A 17154-nucleotide genomic window follows, 5' to 3' on the forward strand; every position below is an offset into this window, starting at 1 on the left:
ACCCGCCAGGGCCCGCGCTGCTGTGTGCATGCTTGCGAGTGGCTCTGCCCGGCTCGCAGTCTGCCCGCGTCTCCGCTGTGCACCAGGGTAACAAGGGGCTGCCCACACCCCTGCAGGCTTGTGGCTGCTCTATGTCCTCAGCGGACTGGCCCCCTCTGGCTGCCTGGGCTGCATCAAGCGCTTCAGTGACTGCATGGCAACCTGCGGGTGGGGGGTGTTTCCTGCTCTTACCGGCCCTGTGCCAGTGGTCCCCACCCACGTATGGTTCTGTGGCTGAGGCAGGTCCGGGGGTGGGGGTGGCAGGTCATGCTTTCACCCGTGGGAGCTGCTCCCTGTGCACGTAGGGACCCTGGAGGCCAAGCGTTCAGTGCAGACCAGTACAGGGGGAACACACTGATGATCGCGGGCACCGACTTCAGATGTGCTGGAGTCTGGCAGACCCAAGACCGTACCCATGGCCCTTTGCAGGATGGGGAAGGGAGGGACTTGGGCTGGTGGCCAGAGGGCAGGTCACACTCTCGTCTCTGCTCCAGTGAGGCCGGTGGGCCCAGACCCAAGAGGTGGAGTGGGGCTGCCCTGCCCAGCCCTTCATCAGTGTCTCAGCCTGAGGCCAGAACAGGAATAGACCACAGAGGCCCAGCCTCATGCTGTGCCGACCTGGGAGCCCCAGGAGGGCAGGGTCTGCACAGGCTCCCAGGTGGGATGTGAAGAAGCCATCTCAGCTTCCATATCCCCTCCTGGGCACCGCCTGGGACGCGGCTGCATTGTTGAGGAGGGCGTCAGTGGCCTGCCCGAAAGGCCTGCTCCCGTGCAGGCCTTCCCAGCCCAGCCAGCTTCACAGTGAGCTGCCTCTCACCTAGAACAGGGGCCCCTCCTCCAGCCTTGTGTGAGCCCCCCATGGAGGCAGGGCCAGCCACATCTTCACATCTGAGCAGTGGGCCCCCACTTCTCCCCTACACTTGGCCACCTGGGAGGAAAACAGGTCTGCAGGAGCCAGCAGCACCGGGCAGCCCCCTGCCCTGCACTCACGGCCACCCTCCCTGCAGAGGCCCAGCGCCGGCCCTACTACGCCGACTACTCACCCACCCGCCGCTCCATTCACTCGCTGTGCACGAGCCACTACCTGGACCTCTTCATCACCTTCATCATCTGCGTCAACGTCATCACCATGTCCATGGAGCACTACAACCAGCCCAAGGTAGGCGCCTTCCTCCAGACCAGGGCAGCGAGAAGGCTCCCTGCGTGGCAGCCGAGGCAGCGGGCGTGACCCGGGACCGGGCGCCCCACCGCACTCTCACTGGGGCTTGGCTGGGGGATGAGGAGGTTTCGTTTGAACAGAGACCTCTTTTAACATGGATTGAAACTCCCCTCCCTCTGCCCTGAGGGACCCTCCGCAGCCCGGCCCTGAACGCCCCCACCATGAGGAGGGGCATAATAGGACACAGGCAGGCCTGAGAGGACGAGTTCTTCCTTGGCTTGGACTCCCCCCTGCACCCCTCCCCTCCTCAGCGAATGATGACCTTCCCCATCCTTCAGAGGGAGGAGGTGGCCTCGGGGCGGCAGCGAGCCTTTGAGGCTGAACAGACTCTGCTATGTGGAAAGCCCAGCCTGCGCTGGGAGGGGCGGGGTCTTCTGTCACCAGAGGCTCATCCTCGGGGTGGGGAGCTCCAGGGTCCCTCCAGACAGGCCTCCCAGCCTGGCTCAGCCTGCATACTGTACATGCTCAGGGCTGGGCTCAGCCAGCCAGTGTCCCCATGCCCCCAAGGTGCTCCGGTCAGAGGACGGGGGTGGGTGGCCAGGAGCTGGGGCACGCAGATGGCTGGGGGGCGTGACAGGCTGGCGGCTCAGGGCGGCTTTCCAGAGGCAGTGGTGTTCAGCTGGGCCTGTGGATGTGGGAGGGCACCTTCCACTGTTTCACCTCGTTGGACACTCTGGGAGCACTGCCTGTTTGCTGGGCTAGAGGAGGGGCAAAGAGGCTGCCAGTGCCCAGGGAGGAGCTTCTGGGCTGACCTGGGAGCCTCCAGGCCTGACCAGCGGGGCACTCACGGGTGTGCAGGGCGGGAGCCAGGGAGAGAGGTAGTCCCGGCCTCACCTCAGCCAGCCCCACCTGCACCCCCAGTCGCTGGACGAGGCCCTCAAGTACTGCAACTACGTGTTCACCATCGTGTTTGTCTTCGAGGCCGCACTGAAGCTGGTGGCATTTGGGTTCCGTCGGTTCTTCAAGGACAGGTGTGTGGGGTGGGGCTGTCTTGGGGCTCAGGGCTCTAGGGGCTGGGGCAGGCGAGGCCGCAGGCGTTTCCCCGGAGTCTGCAGAAGTGATGGTGCTGAGTTGAGGCGGGACCCGGCCATGTGCACTGAGCCTGTGGCCATGCAGGTGGAACCAGCTGGATCTGGCCATCGTGCTGCTGTCACTTATGGGCATCACGCTGGAGGAGATCGAGATGAACGCCGCGCTGCCCATCAACCCCACCATCATCCGAATCATGCGCGTGCTCCGCATCGCCCGTGGTGGGTACCCGGATACCCGCCAGGTTCCCTCTGCGGGAGGAGGGTGGGGCTTGGCCTTGGGTGGGAGTAAGAGCAGGGGCACCCAGGGTCCCCACGCAGCAGGGAGGGTCCGCCCAGCCCCACTGACGCTCAGCTCCCGGCTCTAGTGCTGAAGCTTCTGAAGATGGCCACGGGCATGCGCGCCCTGCTGGACACCGTGATGCAAGCCCTGCCGCAGGTAGGTGGAGCCCGCAGCATCCTCAGCACAGCCGCCACACTGCAGGGAGGGCCTCACCGTCGCCCCACTCATCTCTCTCATCCCTCGGGCGTGCGGCTGCTGCACCTGTGTCCCTGCTGTGCGTGCAGCGTATGGCTTGGCTGGGCTGGGAGCAATGGATCCAGCCGCTGCCCTCTGGGCCTCAGTTCTCTGGCAAAGACTCCTCACCAGGGACACCTCTGTGGTGCACTTCTGTAGACAGAGGCCATGGAGAGCCGGATGGTTCTGGGCAGAGCGCAGCAGATGGCCAGTGTGTGTGGGGGGAGGTGGGGGGGGCACAGGACCACACTCAGGATGCAGGTGTCAGCCACAGACCCGCCCCTCGGAGCCCACGCAGGCTTGGCCTCCTTGCTCCCTGTGCCCCTGGCCCCTGCCCACATCCTTTTTGGCCTCCAGAGCCGAGAGACCCAATGCTTTGCCCCATCCATAGTCTCCAGTCCATCTCTCCAACCCCAGTGTGTCCGTCCATCCACCAGCCCAGCCACATTCCCAGCCACCCCTCCCCCACGGCTGCACACGCATCTGGAGCCGCCGCCTCTTCCCACCCCTTTCCCATCCCTGCACCGTCTGTCATGTGCCCCCCGCATGTCTTCTGCCTCCTACCTCAGCTGTCCCCTCTCATGCTGTCCTCAGCAGCATGCCTTGCTCCGTTCCAGTAACACTCCCGAAGGCCTGAGTAACCCCCAGGTGCTCAGCTGTGTGGAGGAGGGTCTCAGAGCAGGGCCAGGCCAGCCTTGCGGGGTGGGCCGCCCAGCGAGGCAGTGTGTGCCAATGCTGGCGCTGGTGGGGTGGCTCGCAGGAGAGCTGTGGGCAGGGGAGGTGTGAGGCTCCAGGCCCACCTGCCGGGACCCCTTAGCTTCATGCTGGTCTGGGCCCCACCATGGGAACTCTGAGGTACCCCGTGCACAGGGCAGGCCAGAGCCCGCAGGGGTATCCTGCTAGGCCTTGGGGAACCTGCTGGGCAGAGAACGGAGTGGGCTCAGGGCCAGGGCCTAGGAAGGGAGAAGTCAGCACGGAGGGGTGGGCCCTGTCAACCTGGTGAGGCCGTTGGAGCCCCCAGAGGGGCATGGGGCTGAGATGCAGGGGTCCTTGCCCCGCTCTGGGAATTTGCTTCCACTTGGCCTGGGCCGGGAGTGCTGGGGAAGGGTGGCCAGGTGGGGGTCTGGAGGCCGAGGCGCCAAGTGCCCTGCAGGGTGGGCTGAGGCCACCCCACCTCCTGCCTGACCCAGCTCTGCTTCTCTCTCGTGTAGGTGGGGAACCTGGGCCTTCTTTTCATGCTCCTGTTTTTTATCTATGCTGCGCTGGGAGTGGAGCTGTTCGGGAGACTGGGTAAGTGTCCCCTGCCCGCCACTCCAGGCACACCTGGGGTCCTGGCAGGCTGAGGCTCATGTGTCAACACAGAGGCGTGCACCCAACTGTGACATATGTGTGCAGGCATGTGCACAGGAGCACAGACACAGGGATGCCTGCCATACACGAGAGCGAGTACACGTGGACACACGCCACCAGCCCCAACGCCACATGGTCCCAGGAGATCCTTGCTGGCTATGTCCCCTCGCCTGGTGGCTGTAGCCTCCCGAAGCCTCCACCCAGGCCTCAGCCTTGGCCCAGGCTGGGCAGGGCAGGTGGGGGACCCTCCTCGGACAGCCCAGCCCACCCCTGCCAGGTCCCACTTCAGCCAGCCCACCCCTGCCAGGTCCCACTTCAGCCAGCCCAGTCCCTGCCCGGTCCTTCCCCAGGGCCCTGTCCTGACAGTGGGTGTGGTATCATCACGGCCTGTGTCTGTCCACTGGGCAAGCTCAATTCCAGTCACCCGGCTCCCCCTTAGGCCCCACCACACACAGTCACAAACACAGACACTAATGACTCTTCCAGGGCCCGGGGTCACCACAGCCAGCCCAGGTGTGGCAGCAGAGGCCTCGGCCCAGGGGCTCCGGCTTCATACCAGGGTCAGCCTCAGTTGGACCACCGGGGCCTCATCTATATCCTCTGGGCTCCGCAGGGTGCATGTGGGGCCAGGTGTGTGTCCCACCCCCACCCGAGCAGGCGAGGCTGACGGGGCGCATCTCCCTCCCACAGAGTGCAGTGAGGACAACCCGTGCGAGGGCCTCAGCCGGCACGCCACCTTCAGCAACTTCGGCATGGCCTTCCTCACGCTGTTCCGCGTGTCCACGGGGGACAACTGGAATGGGATCATGAAGGTACGCGGCAGCCCCAGCTGTTTCTGAGGCTCTCCCAGGGACGGGCCTGGGTCTGTCCCGGCCGGGCAGTGGGAAGGGGTGACGCCCACAGGTGGTGTGGATCCCGGCTGGCAGCTGCCCCCCACTGCAGGACACACTTCGAGAGTGCACCCGTGAGGACAAGCACTGCCTCAGCTACCTGCCCGCGCTGTCGCCCGTCTACTTCGTGACTTTCGTGCTGGTGGCGCAGTTCGTGCTGGTGAACGTGGTGGTGGCCGTGCTGATGAAGCACCTGGAGGAGAGCAACAAGGAGGCCCGCGAGGACGCGGAGCTGGACGCCGAGATCGAACTGGAGATGGCGCAGGGCCCCGGGGACGCACGCGGGGTGGATTCGGACGGGCCTCCCTCGCCCCAGGAGAGTCGGGGTGCTGGGGATGCCCCAAACCTCCTCGTTGCACGCAAGGTGTCCGTGTCCAGGATGCTCTCACTGCCCAATGACAGCTACATGTTCCGGCCCGTGGCACCCGCCCCGTCGCCCCGCCCTCGCCCACTGCAGGAGGTGGAGATGGAGACTTATGGGGGTGGCACCCGCCCGGGTACGGCGGGCATCGGGAAGATGTGGGCTGGGCGGGAAGCAAGGCAGGCAGGTGGCAGGGAGGATGGGTCTGGCCAGAGCTGGCAGGAGGGAGGATGGGTGGGAAGGATGATGGGGACAGGCAGGGGGGAGAGGGGAGGCCGAGGGTGGGTGAGAAGCAGCAGGGTGGGCTGCTGGGAAGGACTGGGGTGGGTGGCTTAAAGGGAGGACAGGTTGGGTTAGGCTGGACAAGAAGGAGGATGGGCAGAAGGACGGTGCTGGTTTTCGGGAGGATGAGGGTGGGTGGAAGCTGGGCAGAAAGGCAGGGACAGAGCTGCCCGCTTAGATGCTTCCCTGCTTCAGGCTCGGCCACCTCTGTGCACTCACCCCCCGCGGAGTCCTGTGCGTCCCTTCAGGTCCCATTGGCTATATCGTCTCCGGCCAGGAGCAGCGAGTCCATCCACACCGTGTCCCCTCGGCGCACAGCACGCTCCCCCAGCCTCAGCCGGCTGCTCTGCAGACAGGTAGGAGAAGCCTTGCCCCGCAGCACAGGCGGGTTGGGGTGGGCTTGCAGGGGCGCCTTCTCTCATCTGAGGCCCAGGGAGGGCGGCACTGGGTGCTTGGGGCTCCAAAGTTTTCTGTCTGTTGCTTGGTGGATCTTGGGGTGTTGGGCCCAAATGGGCCCTCAGGCCTGTGAGCTTGTGGCCACAGAGCACCTGGCTACAGGGACCCGAGTCTCCTTGGACCCACAGCCTCAAGCTTTATGGTGGACAGATGGCGGTTTCTCAGGCCTCACGGTGGGCAGACGGGTTCTCCGGTCCTGGCTTGTGCCCCAGCCTCACCCACCTGCAGCCTCAGCTCCTCTTCGAGCCTCTCCCTACATTGCCCAGTGCAAGACCCCTGCACCATGTGGGAGCAGTTAGGAGAACCCCATCCTAGGGGTGCCCAGCTGGGCTGCTGGTGTCCAGGGGTGGGGAGCTGGCCTCAGCCTCAGCCCTGTGCCCCTGGGGGTCTCCTGCCCACAGCATCTCTTCCCAAAGGGCAGTGGGTGGAGGCTTTCCCTAGAGCCTCACAGGTCAAGGGTGAGAGTGGGATGCCCACTCCAGTGCCTTCCAGCCTAGCCCTGTCCGGAGGGTCAGGAGCCACCCAGGAACCTGCCCACTTTGGCCTCTTCAGGATGGGATGGCAGGGGGTCCCCAAGCTCTGGCCACTGACAAGGCCCTCCCGGGGTCCTGCCCTCACTTTGACCCCCACTGACGCCCTCCCGGGTCCTGCCCTCACTTTGACCCCCACTGACAAGGCCCTCCCGGGGTCCTGCCCTCGCTTTGACCCCCACTGACAAGGCCCTCCCGGGGTCCTGCCCTCACTTTGACCCCCACTGACTCCCTCCCGGGTCCCTCCCGGAGTCCTGCCCTCACTTTGACTGCACGCCCCTGCAGGAGGCAATACGCACAGATTCCTTGGAAGGGCAGATTGATAGCCCTAGGGACACCCTGGATGCTGTGGAGCCTCCCGAGAAAACCCTAGTGAGGCTGGCATCCCAGGGGGGCTCCCTGCAGTCCCCCCAGCGCTCCCCACGGCCCGCCAGCGTCCGCACCCGGAAGCACACCTTCGGACAGCGCTGCGTCTCCAGCCGGCCGGCGGCCCCAGGTGGAGAAGAGGCTGAGGCCGCAGACCCAGCCGACGAGGAGGTCAGCCACATCACCAGCTCCGCCTGCCCCTGGCAGCCTGCGACTGAGCCCCACGGCCCCGAAGCCTCTCCAGCACCCTGCGGCAGCGAGCGGGACCTGCGAAGGTTCTACAGCGTGGACGCCCAGGGCTTCCTGGACAAGCCGGGCCGGGCGGATGAGCAGTGGCGGCCCTTAGCGGAGCCGGGCAGCGGGGAGCCCGGGGAGGGGAAGGCCTGGGGCTCCGATGCGGAGCCTGCTCTGGGCGCGCGCAGAAAGAAGAAGATGAGCCCGCCCTGCATCTCCGTGGAGCCCCCTGCGGAGGATGAGGGCTCCTCGAGGCCCCCTGCAACGGAGGGCAGCAGCACCATCCTGAGGCGCAGGACCCCGTCCTGTGAGGCGGCCCCTCACAGGGACTCCCTGGAGCCCACGGAGGGCTCGGGCGCCGGAGGGGACCCTGCAGGCAAGGGGGAGCGCTGGGGCCAGGCCTCCTGCCGGGCCGAGCACCTGACCGTCCCCAGCTTTGCCTTTGAGCCGCTGGACCTTGGGGGCCCCAGTGGAGACCCTTTCTTGGACAGTGGCCACGATGTGACCCCAGAACCTAGAGCTTCCTCTTCAGGGGCCATAGCGCCCCTGGAACCCCCAGAAGCAGAGCCTGCCATGCCTGACAGTGACCCCCCAGAGAAGAGGCATGGGCTGTACCTCACAGTCCCCCAGTGTCCTCTGGAGAAACCAGGGTCCCCCTCAGTGACTCCTGCCCCAGGGGGTGACGCAGATGACCCCGTGTAGCTCAGGGCTTGGTGCTGCACAGGGCTTTGGCACTGGGGTCTGGGGGCCCCAGCAGGGTGGTGGCCCAGGCAGAGCCGTGCGTGGACCCTGACTTGGGTCCCACCGTGGGCAGGGGCCGCAGTCGAGGCGGACGCCGGCAGGCACTCCTTCCCTGCCCAGTGAAGCAGGGGAGGTGCTGGGTCCCGCGAGCCTCCGTCCATTCCCGTTCGGGTTTCTCTAGAGTTTTGCTGCCAGCCGAGGCTGTGTGGCGGTTGTGTCCGTGTCCCGTCATGAGAGAAGCCATGTCTGTGGGGAGGGTTAGGTACCAGGCTGCGCGTCGATACGGGACACTCGCCGGGGGCCTGTGCCCTTGCCAGCAGCAGGTGCGGTCACTGCGGCCCGATGTCACCTTCACTCACAGTCTGAGTCCTCGTCTGCCTGTCACGCCCTCACCACTCTCCCCTTCCAGCTACCACCCTTTCTGTTCCCAGAACCGTCCATGACTGGGGGATGCTGACATCATAGGTATGTGACGCGCCCAGCCATCACTAGGGACATCACCATGGAGTAACGTGCCCGGCCCCCGTGTGAATCGGGCCTCCCCTCCTTCCGGGGGCTTTGGCCAAGAGATTCCAGTTGACACCTTAGTTTTGTGTGCTTTTAAATTCAGGTTCAATGTTGCAATAATCTAATGCAGAAGATCCAGCTTCTCAAGGGAGAGGGAGGGGCAGAGCGGAATAAATAGTAACTTATTTAAGAAACGCCCTTGGACTCCTGCCATCATGAGTTGGGGCGGGGGAAGGGAGCAGCACCCCCAGCCTGACACAGCAGGCATTTGGCCAGCAGGATGCAGGAGACCAGCAGAAGGAAGAGGCCCGGGAGGAAGAAGCCAGCCAGGAGGGGGAGCCTGGGGTACCCAGACCCTGAGACCTCTGATGCCAGGATGTGGCGGCGGATCCAGGTCACATAGGCAGGGACGAGGGTGTAGACCCCTGGCCTGTTGGGGCGGCCGCAGCCTTCACCCCAGCTCACAATGCCAGCCTGCAGCCAGAAACCATTCATCTGGCAGACCAGAGGCCCTCCGGAGTCATCCTGAGGGCAGAGAAGAAGATTGGGAGCCAAGCAACTGGGGAGCCCCCTCCTGCGCTGCAGGCACCCCCATCCTCCATCAGGGCCTGGTGGGCTCACCTGGCAGGCATCCCCGGGGCCCCGAGCACACAGCATGTCGGGCTGAAGGGCACTGCCTTCAGGGCTGGGGTAGTCCTGGCTGCAGGTCTCTCTGTCCACCACGGAGACTTCCACCTCCTGCAGGCTGTATGGGGGTGGCAGAGGCTCTGGGGAGGGGGGACAGGCATCAGGCAAGGTTGGGGCAGCAGCCCCTGTGCTGGGGGAGTGGGAGGCCGTCCTGCATCACTGGCATGTGGGTCATGATCTGGCATTTTGGTCACTGCTAAATAAGCTTTGAAAAGGGACAGCCAACCGTAGTGGCCTTGGCTGGGTGTAGAGGCCATCAGGAGCAGGTGGTGGCATAGGTGTCCCTTTAGCCCCCTCTCTGGCTGCCCTTCCCTTCCTCCATCCCAGCGTCCCCCCAGGGCTTCTCACTTCCTTCCTGCGTGTAGCCCCAGCCAGTCACCCAGCACTGGGTCCCAGGGCAGAAGTCAGCCGAGGCTTCCGGGAGGCAGACGGGCAGGATCCGGCTGGAGAGGGTCACAGGGATGCTGAGCTGCACCAGGGCGATGTCCCCACTGGACCCCGGCGGTCCTGGGGGGCTGGAGTGCAGGATGATCCGCCTCACGGTGGAGAAATGGGAAGACAGAGTGATCTTCAGCTCTCCCAGGTGCACCTGGTAGTCGGATGCGTTCAGGGACCTGGGAGGGAGGGTGGCCGAGTGTTGGGGGCATCATCTCAGGTGCCCTGAGAATAGTCGACTGCAAAGTCCAGAGGTGAGCGTCAGCCCTGCCCAGACCCCACTTCTGCAGGCATCCGATGCCCACCCCTTCCCTCCTGAGCTTAGGGCACAGAAGCAGTTCTGGGCGTTGGGGACAAAGCCTAGACTGTGGCCTCGCCCTCCAGAGCCCAAGGACTGTGGTGGCACCTTGGGGATCCTGCCAGCATCCGGGAGGGAAGCCAGCAGCACTCCCGGCACCTGGAGGGGCTGGGCGAGAGGCAGGTGGCACATTCAGCTCCACTCGAAGAGACGCAGCTGGGAGGGAGGGAGCTGCCTGCCCTGTGAGCCAAGATGGACAAACCTCACAGGGTGGGCAGTCAGCTCCTCCCCGTCCCCTAAAGGGAAATGCTCAAGAGTTCCTAGGCCTCAGAGTGAGTCAAGACCAAGTGGAGGCGTCAGCACTGCCCCGTGCCCACTCAGGCCTGGACGTTCAGACTTCGCCTGCCCACCCAGACACTCACCCAGAGAAGCAGTGGGCAGCTGTGAGCACCCACTGGGGGCTGAGCAGAGACCCACCACACACATGCACCCTCCGCAGGCGGAGGCTAGCCTGCCAAGGCCACGCGCCGGCTGGGGCCACGTGGCCTCCCACGATTCGGCCTCCTGCATCCGAAACCTGCTGCCGGCCACATCCTAAACCAAAGTAGGAAGGGGTGGCTGGTGGGGGGTCCCAAGAAGCCCACTGCCCTTCCTTCAGGAAGCCTTCCCTGACCACAGCTCCCTGCCTTCTTGGGGACTTTTCCAGTGCCCCCATCTGCCCGACTCTCCCCAGAAGCATCATGGGTGCAGCAGAAATGGCACCCGAGGAGCAGTGAGCGTGCCCAGTGCCCAGGCTGCAGTTTCTAAGCACCACGCCCCACAGACTAACCAGGGCCCCCAGAGGCGGTGGCGGGGCTGCCGAGGTCACCTGGGAGGCTAAAGGGGGGATCAGGGAATGGTGGAGCCCCCGGAAAGGCCAGGATCCTGGGGGCGGCTGCCTAGCGGGCCCCGGGTTTCCTTCAGGAGTGATGGAGATGTTTGAAGCTAGACAGAGTTGGGGGCACACGGCACTGCCCAGGGTCCCCGGGGCCTCTTCATTGGACCCTTGGTGATGTAACTTTATCTCTGTGAACGTCACTCAGTAAAGTAAAGAGAAATAAGAGGAAGTCAGCTTGAGGGCCACTGGCCATGCCTGGGCCGGCCTGAGCTGGAGAGTTAGGATGGGATGTGGCACTCGGCTGGATGGAGCAGGAAGCTGGATGGAGACATGTAGGTATTTGGGGCAGGGGCGGCGCCGCAGTCTCCCGCACAGCAGAGCCCCCAGCGGGGACCCGTGCCTTGGTAGGACGCTGTGAGGAGGAAGTTTGAGGAGGGCAGGATGGTCTTCATGGCCTCAAAGCATCTCCCAAGGTACAAGGTGACTGCAGTGGTGGGAAGACTCCCCCTCAACTGAGAGATGTGAGCAGAAACCGCCGTGGCAAACCGTGGCCTCCTGGCCCCCGGTGAGACCCCCCGGGAAACGACAGGGTCCCCTGGAGGTTCTCCTGCCCGGCCTCGCCTGCACCCACCCCACACCCGTATGGGAGACGTACCTGGCTCCAAAGCCCTGAGGGACACACCTGAGGGAAAGAGACAGAGGGGGAGGATGGAGGGGGGCTGCCGAGGGAAGGGGTGTGCAGGCCCCAGAGGCCCCTGGGAAGCGCCCACCAGGCCTCAGGGTGACAGTGGGATGGGGCCCATTCCTTAGCGGAGAGGCCCAGCTTGGTGAGGCTGGTCAGCCATTGTCTCACTGGCCCCGGGGTGGGTGGAACCAGCCGAGAGCCATAAACAGCAGCGTGGCCTCAGGTGTGGGCCTCCTCCCCACCCTCCATGTCCTGCTCGGGAGAAGTCTGCAGGGTTCCGGGGCCTGGGACGGCAGGCACCCCCAGCTCCTTCAGCTCCCACTGTCCCCAGGCACTGATGGCTGGACCTCCAGCCAGGGGTGCAGTCTCTGCCGAGGAGGCATGGGGCGCCCCAGGGTGGGTGCTCAGCGTGTTTCTTCCTCTCAGGCAAGCCCTCAGCTTCACCCCCACCCCTGCCAGGGATCCAGGCAGGAAGCAGATGCCCCCCCATCCCCACACCCAGGACAAGTCACCCACCGGGCACCGCCAGGAGCAGCAGAAGGCCACGGGCCCCGAGGGCCATGGTGTCTGCCACTGCAGGGAGAAGCAGGAGGGCCCGCCTGACCCTTGGACCTGCTGGGCGTGGGGGTGGCCACGCACCTGCTGTTGGGCAGGGCAAGAGGCTGGAGGAGGAGGCTGGAGCGCTGCAGACGGCCCCACCTTCTGCACACCTGCAGAGAAGGGTCGTCACCTCTATTTATCCCTGTGTGGATGCCACAGCCCTGGCACCCAGTGGCTGGCCTGACAGGACACAGCAGGGAAGGACAGAAGGCAGGTGCTGCTTTGCACCCCATCTCAGCTCCAGGGCAAGGGCTGAGGGAGAGGTATGTGTTCCTATCAGTGCCACCCCCTCCAGGAAGCCCTCCCTGACTCTGCTTCATTTTCTGGGAGCCCTGTCCTTGGGGTTCCTCAGGAGTGTCCCAGCCCAAGGCCCAGCAGCCCCGTGGAGATAGCTCAGGCCCCCGTGACAACCCACCCTCCGAGAAGTCCCTGTCCCCACATCTATCAGCAGGTCCCGTGCTCACGCCACAGATCAGATGGGCACCATCTCCCAGCCCAGCCCGGGTGGGCCCTTCCTAACCGTCCTGGCTGCGCCAGCCTGATGACTCAGCTGATTAGGGGCCCTGGGCAGTGCCCGGGACTTTCCTGCCCCACTCACCAGATCCAAATCACAGGCCAGGCCAGAGGGTCCAGTTGAGACCTTCTAGGTCAGGGATCCACTCTTCGATGTGGGGAAACTGAGGCACAGGGGTAGTTGCCTGACCACCCACCAGGCTGTGGCCTCCCGGACACAGACATGGCCTCCTGCACCTGGGGCAGCCACGGCTCAGAGCTGCGGGTTCAGTGTTCACCCTCATGACAAGAATGACACCAGCCCCTCTCTCTGCGTTTGGGGTGGCAGAGCACCAACCACAGGGCCCCCTCCTCCCTTACAGCAGTAGACACCTGGAGGGGTGTCTCAGCGGAGGCAGGATAGCATCATCCATAGAGAGAAGTGGGACTAAGCCTCGAGTCCCCGCCCAAAGTGCCCCTACCCAGGACAGTGTCACCCAGTGCAGAGGGAGCCTGAGGGGCAGGATCTCATAGAGCAGGGTCCTCCAGTCCTGACACCCCAGGGCAGTCCCCAGGTCCCCACAGGAGGGGACTTCAGGGCCTTCACCTGTCCCAACCTGGTTTACCTGCAGCACTGGGGACCCGTCTCTGTGCCTGTGCCCCAGCACACCAAGCACGCCACACCGCCCAGATTGCAGCCCACACCCTGTGGCATCATTTCCTCCCCATTTGACAGGAGCCAGCTGAGGAACAGGGAGGGGGGCCTGGCCCTGGTGATGGCCCCGAGTGGTGGGGTCTCCAGTAGCCTAGGACCCCGGGAGACCTGGGGTTGCTTCCATCTGCAGTGGCCTGGCCACCTGGGCACTGTCCCCTCAGTGGAAACCCTGTCTGGCCACAGAGGGTGGACCCCTGCCCCCCCCACTCACCCATCCCCCTTACAGCCCCTGTGACGGGGAACCAGGGCCTCCTGTCAACGGCCATGTGGGTGACCTTGGAGCAGGTCCCCCAGTCCCGGTGGAGACAGGTGGCTGCAGCCTCGGCTAGCAAGCAGCCTGCCCGCCACGTCCTGAGAGCCCCTTCCCGCCGAAGCCCATGCTCTCTTCTGCCACTGTCCCTGGGCCGAGCCTCACTGAGCTTCCCAGGGATCCTAGATCTAATTCAGGGAGCCCTGGGGCTGGAGCCTGCCCTGTGCCCCGCCAAGTGACCAGCTCCTGGAGTCCCCTTCCCTTACGCCAGAAGCCCCGTCCTGAGGGGCCACGTAGCTTCCCTTCGGGATCTCATCCCTCCAACTGCCACCCCCACTAAACCTCCACTGGAATTGTGGAAATGTGCTTCTAAGCAGAGCCCTTAGAAGGGCTGAGAGCAGGGACTGGGGGTCACCCACACTGTCCGTGCTAAGTGGGATAAGACACAGCACTCGCCAGACACAAAGGGGCCACGTGCTAATGTAAAGACCTCAAAATGTTTTAAAAATCTGAAACTCAGGCCGGGCGCGGTGGCTCACGCCTGTAATCCCAGCACTTTGGGAGGCCGAGGCGGGTGGATCACGAGGTCAGGAGTTCCAGACCAGACTGGCAACACGGTGAGACCCATCTCTACTAAAAATACAAAATTTAGCAGGGCCTGGTGGTTCATGCCTGTGGTCCCAGCTACATGGGAGGCCAAGATGGGAGAGTCTCGAGCCCAGGAGTTAAGGCTGCAGTGAGCCCCGATCACCCCACTCCACTTCAGCCTGGATGACAGAGGGAGACCCTGTCTCCAAACAACTGGGCAGGGCAGAAGCATCGGACAGAGGGGCGGGGGGAGGGCCTCGTGGGAAACGCAGGGGGAGGGGCTCCCGGCCAGTGTGCTCGGTCGCGACCCTGGTGTAGGACCTGGCTGCCCTCTACAGTCTTCTTTCCAGTTGCCCGAGTGGTTCTGTGTGACCTGAATTCTGGAGGCATCCTGTGGGGAGAGGCTGGCCCCAAGGACCAGGGCTGCCCAGGAGGCCGCGCCCCACAGTGACTGGCTGCGCCTTGGGGGCTGGGACCCCACAGCTCCAGCAGCTTCCTCAGCACACCTGGAGCCCTCCTCCCCCAGAGACACCCACAACCAGAAGCACAGAGACCCACACCAGTGATTTTCATGCACTTTAATGAGATGCAGCCCTCAGGAGGGTCAGCGCCTACCACCTGCTACCTGGGCAGGGGGCACCGGAGGGCTGGTATCGGGGGTTGGACTCAGGACCAACCAGGGGAGGGGGCTCAAGATGGGGAAGGGACTCAGGACAGAGCAGGGTGCCCAGGACAGAGAGGGGCACTCAGGCTGGGTCAGGGCAGGTGTGGGGGGCAGATGTCACCTGGGTAGAAAGCAGTGGTGTTGGGGACAGGAGGGGAAGGCTCTCCAGTGACCTGGGTCACCACCTGCAGGCCTGGCTCAGGGCTTCTTGGGCACGTATTGGTGGATCCAGTCCAAGTAGTAGGTGACGCGGGTGTAGATGCCAGGCCGGTTGGGCAGGGCACAGCCCTCTCCCCAGCTGACCACGCCCGCCTGCAGCCAGGTGTCATTCACCTTGCAGACCAGGGGCCCTCCGGAGTCGCCCTGGAAAGTCAGGGGTCAGCATAACCGGCCAGGCCCGGGAGCGGGGGCTGTGGTGCAAGGGGTGGGGGCACACTCGGGGCCCACCTGGCAGGAGTCCCTCCGGCTGTTTCCGGCACACAGCATGTCGTCACGCACGATGTGGACGGCGTCTCCTGTGTAGAGGCCGGCGTGGTATTTCATGTCACAAACCTGGTTCTCCACGATGGGAACCTTCACCTGCTTCAGGGGAAACGGCGGTGGCAGGGGCTCTGTGGGTGGGGAGGAGGGTGCAGCCTCAGGACGGAGCCCGGCAGCACCCACCCGGATCCCAGAGGGGGCCCAGAAGCTGACTGTGGCTAAGACCCAGGCCCTGCCTCCCACCGTCCCCAACACAAACCACCAGTATTCACGTCGCCCCAGCCGGTGACCCAGCACGGCGTCCCCGCGGGGAAGGTCTCCGAGGCAGGGGGCAGGGTGACCGTGCGGACATGGCTGGAGACGTTCACGGGTTCCTCCAGCTCCAGCAGGGCGATGTCCGCCCCCGTCTGCACGATGTAGAACTGGGGGTGCACAATGAGCCTGCTGACGGGCAGCAGCCGGTCCTTGTAGTAGAGGTGCTGCTCCCGCAGCTGCACCCTGAGGTTGGCCAGATCCATGACGTCCCTGGTGGTGGACGCTCCACTCAGGCCCTGGGCAGCCCCCAGGAGTACCCAGGAGCCAGGGCACAGCCAGCCCCTGCCCACCCCTCAGCCCCCGGGAGACTCACGGTCCCAGGCAGTGCGCCGCGGTCAGCACCCACTGCGGGTGGATGAGGGAGCCCCCGCAGAAGTGCATCCAGAACTGGCTGTGGAATCTCAGGCTCACCTGCCAGGGCCACCTGCTTCCGGGGGCCTCCTGCCCCCCGACGATGCCCGCTCGTGGTAGTGCCTGGCCTGGGGCTGGGGCAGGAGCCAGTTCAGGACCGGGAAGCAGCCCCACGCCTGGGGCCAGCCCGGCCTCCCCAGAACCCTCCTGGGCCCCGGCCTCTGGGACCTGGTGAGGGGCAGGGTGGGCCCCGGCTGGGACTCACCAGGGGCCGAGTGAGCCAGGCTCACCAGGACGGGCAGCACCAGCAGCAGCAGGCTCAGCATCTGAGGAGCAGGAAGGGGCGGCGTGAGCCCGGCTGGGGGACAGGGCAGGGCCGGGGGCTGCAGAGTGTGGGGTGCAGAATGAGCCAGGCGGGGGGACCGGGGTGGGTCCAGGGTCCAGGCCTGTGGGCCTGGGTCTCGGCGCTCTGGGTCTGAGGCTGGGCCGCTCTGCTCCAGGTGACGCTGAAGTCAGGTCTCTGAGAGTGGGGACTTACCCTGGCTGCTCCCTGTTCCCTCTACCCAGCGGGCTCTCCCCTCCCCATTTATCCCTCCAGACCAGGGCGGGGTGGAGGAGGGGCGCTGCACCCTCCCATCCAGCGGAGGAAGTGGATGATTCAGACCCGGGGGCCCCCATGTGACACGTGCCCCCACCGCCCTGATGCCCTCTGTGTGTGGGGCTGCCAGGCCGGCCCTGCTGAGGGCTGAGCACTGGAGGTTTGCAGCTCCACCTCTCAGCTGTGGGTCCCAGCTCGGAACGCGCCACCCTCCCGCTGGTGGGATCAGCTCCTGCCCCTGCCCTGGTGCCAGGAGGCCTTCAGGCATGGCTGCACCCAGGTCTGGCTGCCCCATGCTACAAGACCAGTCACCCCACAAGCTGTTTCCCCAAGAGGGACACGGGAAGCGGAACCCATGTCCATAGGCCACCCTCCAAGAGGCAGGAGGTGCCAACGGGGTAGGGACAGGACTGGAGTCTTCCCCCCCCTACAGACTCCAAATCCACGGGGGTGGGGCCAGCCCTCCCCCACTCACTTGGTGGCGGGCTCACATGACACCTCCTGGTCAGATGAGAACACAGCCTTGGGAGGGACAGCACCAAGTGTCCTCAGCCAGGAAAGGGCCCTGCTCCCTCCCTCCCATGTGAGACTCAAGTCCT

General features: G+C 65.0%; 3 protein-coding genes across 10 annotated transcripts in view; 1 reads left to right on the plus strand and 2 right to left on the minus strand.

The window, feature by feature from the left end:
- Positions 1–8714, plus strand: part of CACNA1H (calcium voltage-gated channel subunit alpha1 H) — a 77474-nt gene extending 68760 nt beyond the window's left edge. For 3 of the 5 annotated variants that reach the window (XM_054242396.2, XM_054242397.2, XM_054242398.2), the window contains 9 exons: positions 1047–1198; positions 2120–2229; positions 2375–2508; positions 2655–2725; positions 4015–4093; positions 4844–4965; positions 5096–5540; positions 5882–6042; positions 6958–8714. In XM_054242396.2, coding sequence (XP_054098371.2) covers positions 1047–1198; positions 2120–2229; positions 2375–2508; positions 2655–2725; positions 4015–4093; positions 4844–4965; positions 5096–5540; positions 5882–6042; positions 6958–7974 — 2291 coding nt within the window. In that variant the 3' untranslated portion in view covers positions 7975–8714. Of the gene's footprint in view, positions 1–1046; positions 1199–2119; positions 2230–2374; positions 2509–2654; positions 2726–4014; positions 4094–4843; positions 4966–5095; positions 5541–5881; positions 6043–6270; positions 6862–6957 lie in introns of those variants that run through there. The other 2 variants (XM_078344220.1, XM_054242400.2) reach the window with 2 other exon arrangements.
- Positions 8702–12103, minus strand: TPSG1 (tryptase gamma 1). 4 transcript variants are annotated; one of them, XM_078343927.1, is made up of 6 exons: positions 12019–12103; positions 11473–11499; positions 10363–10534; positions 9556–9821; positions 9142–9287; positions 8702–9045 (listed from the first exon to the last, which is right to left on the minus strand). In XM_078343927.1, exons 1-6 carry the CDS (start codon positions 12062–12064, stop codon positions 8734–8736), a joined length of 969 nt encoding a protein of 322 aa, XP_078200053.1. In that variant the 5' UTR covers positions 12065–12103; the 3' UTR covers positions 8702–8733.
- Positions 12104–14869: 2766 nt separating this feature from the next.
- Positions 14870–16521, minus strand: LOC128929226 (tryptase alpha/beta-1). Its single transcript, XM_054242401.2, has 6 exons — positions 16496–16521; positions 16223–16283; positions 15920–16091; positions 15551–15816; positions 15259–15422; positions 14870–15174 (listed from the first exon to the last, which is right to left on the minus strand). Exons 2-6 carry the CDS (start codon positions 16281–16283, stop codon positions 15010–15012), a joined length of 828 nt encoding a protein of 275 aa, XP_054098376.2. The 5' UTR covers positions 16496–16521; the 3' UTR covers positions 14870–15009.
- Positions 16522–17154: the final 633 nt, after the last annotated feature.

The sequence above is a fragment of the Callithrix jacchus genome, chromosome 12 (assembly GCF_049354715.1).
Source record: "Callithrix jacchus isolate 240 chromosome 12, calJac240_pri, whole genome shotgun sequence".
Taxonomy (NCBI): Eukaryota; Metazoa; Chordata; class Mammalia; order Primates; family Cebidae; genus Callithrix; species Callithrix jacchus.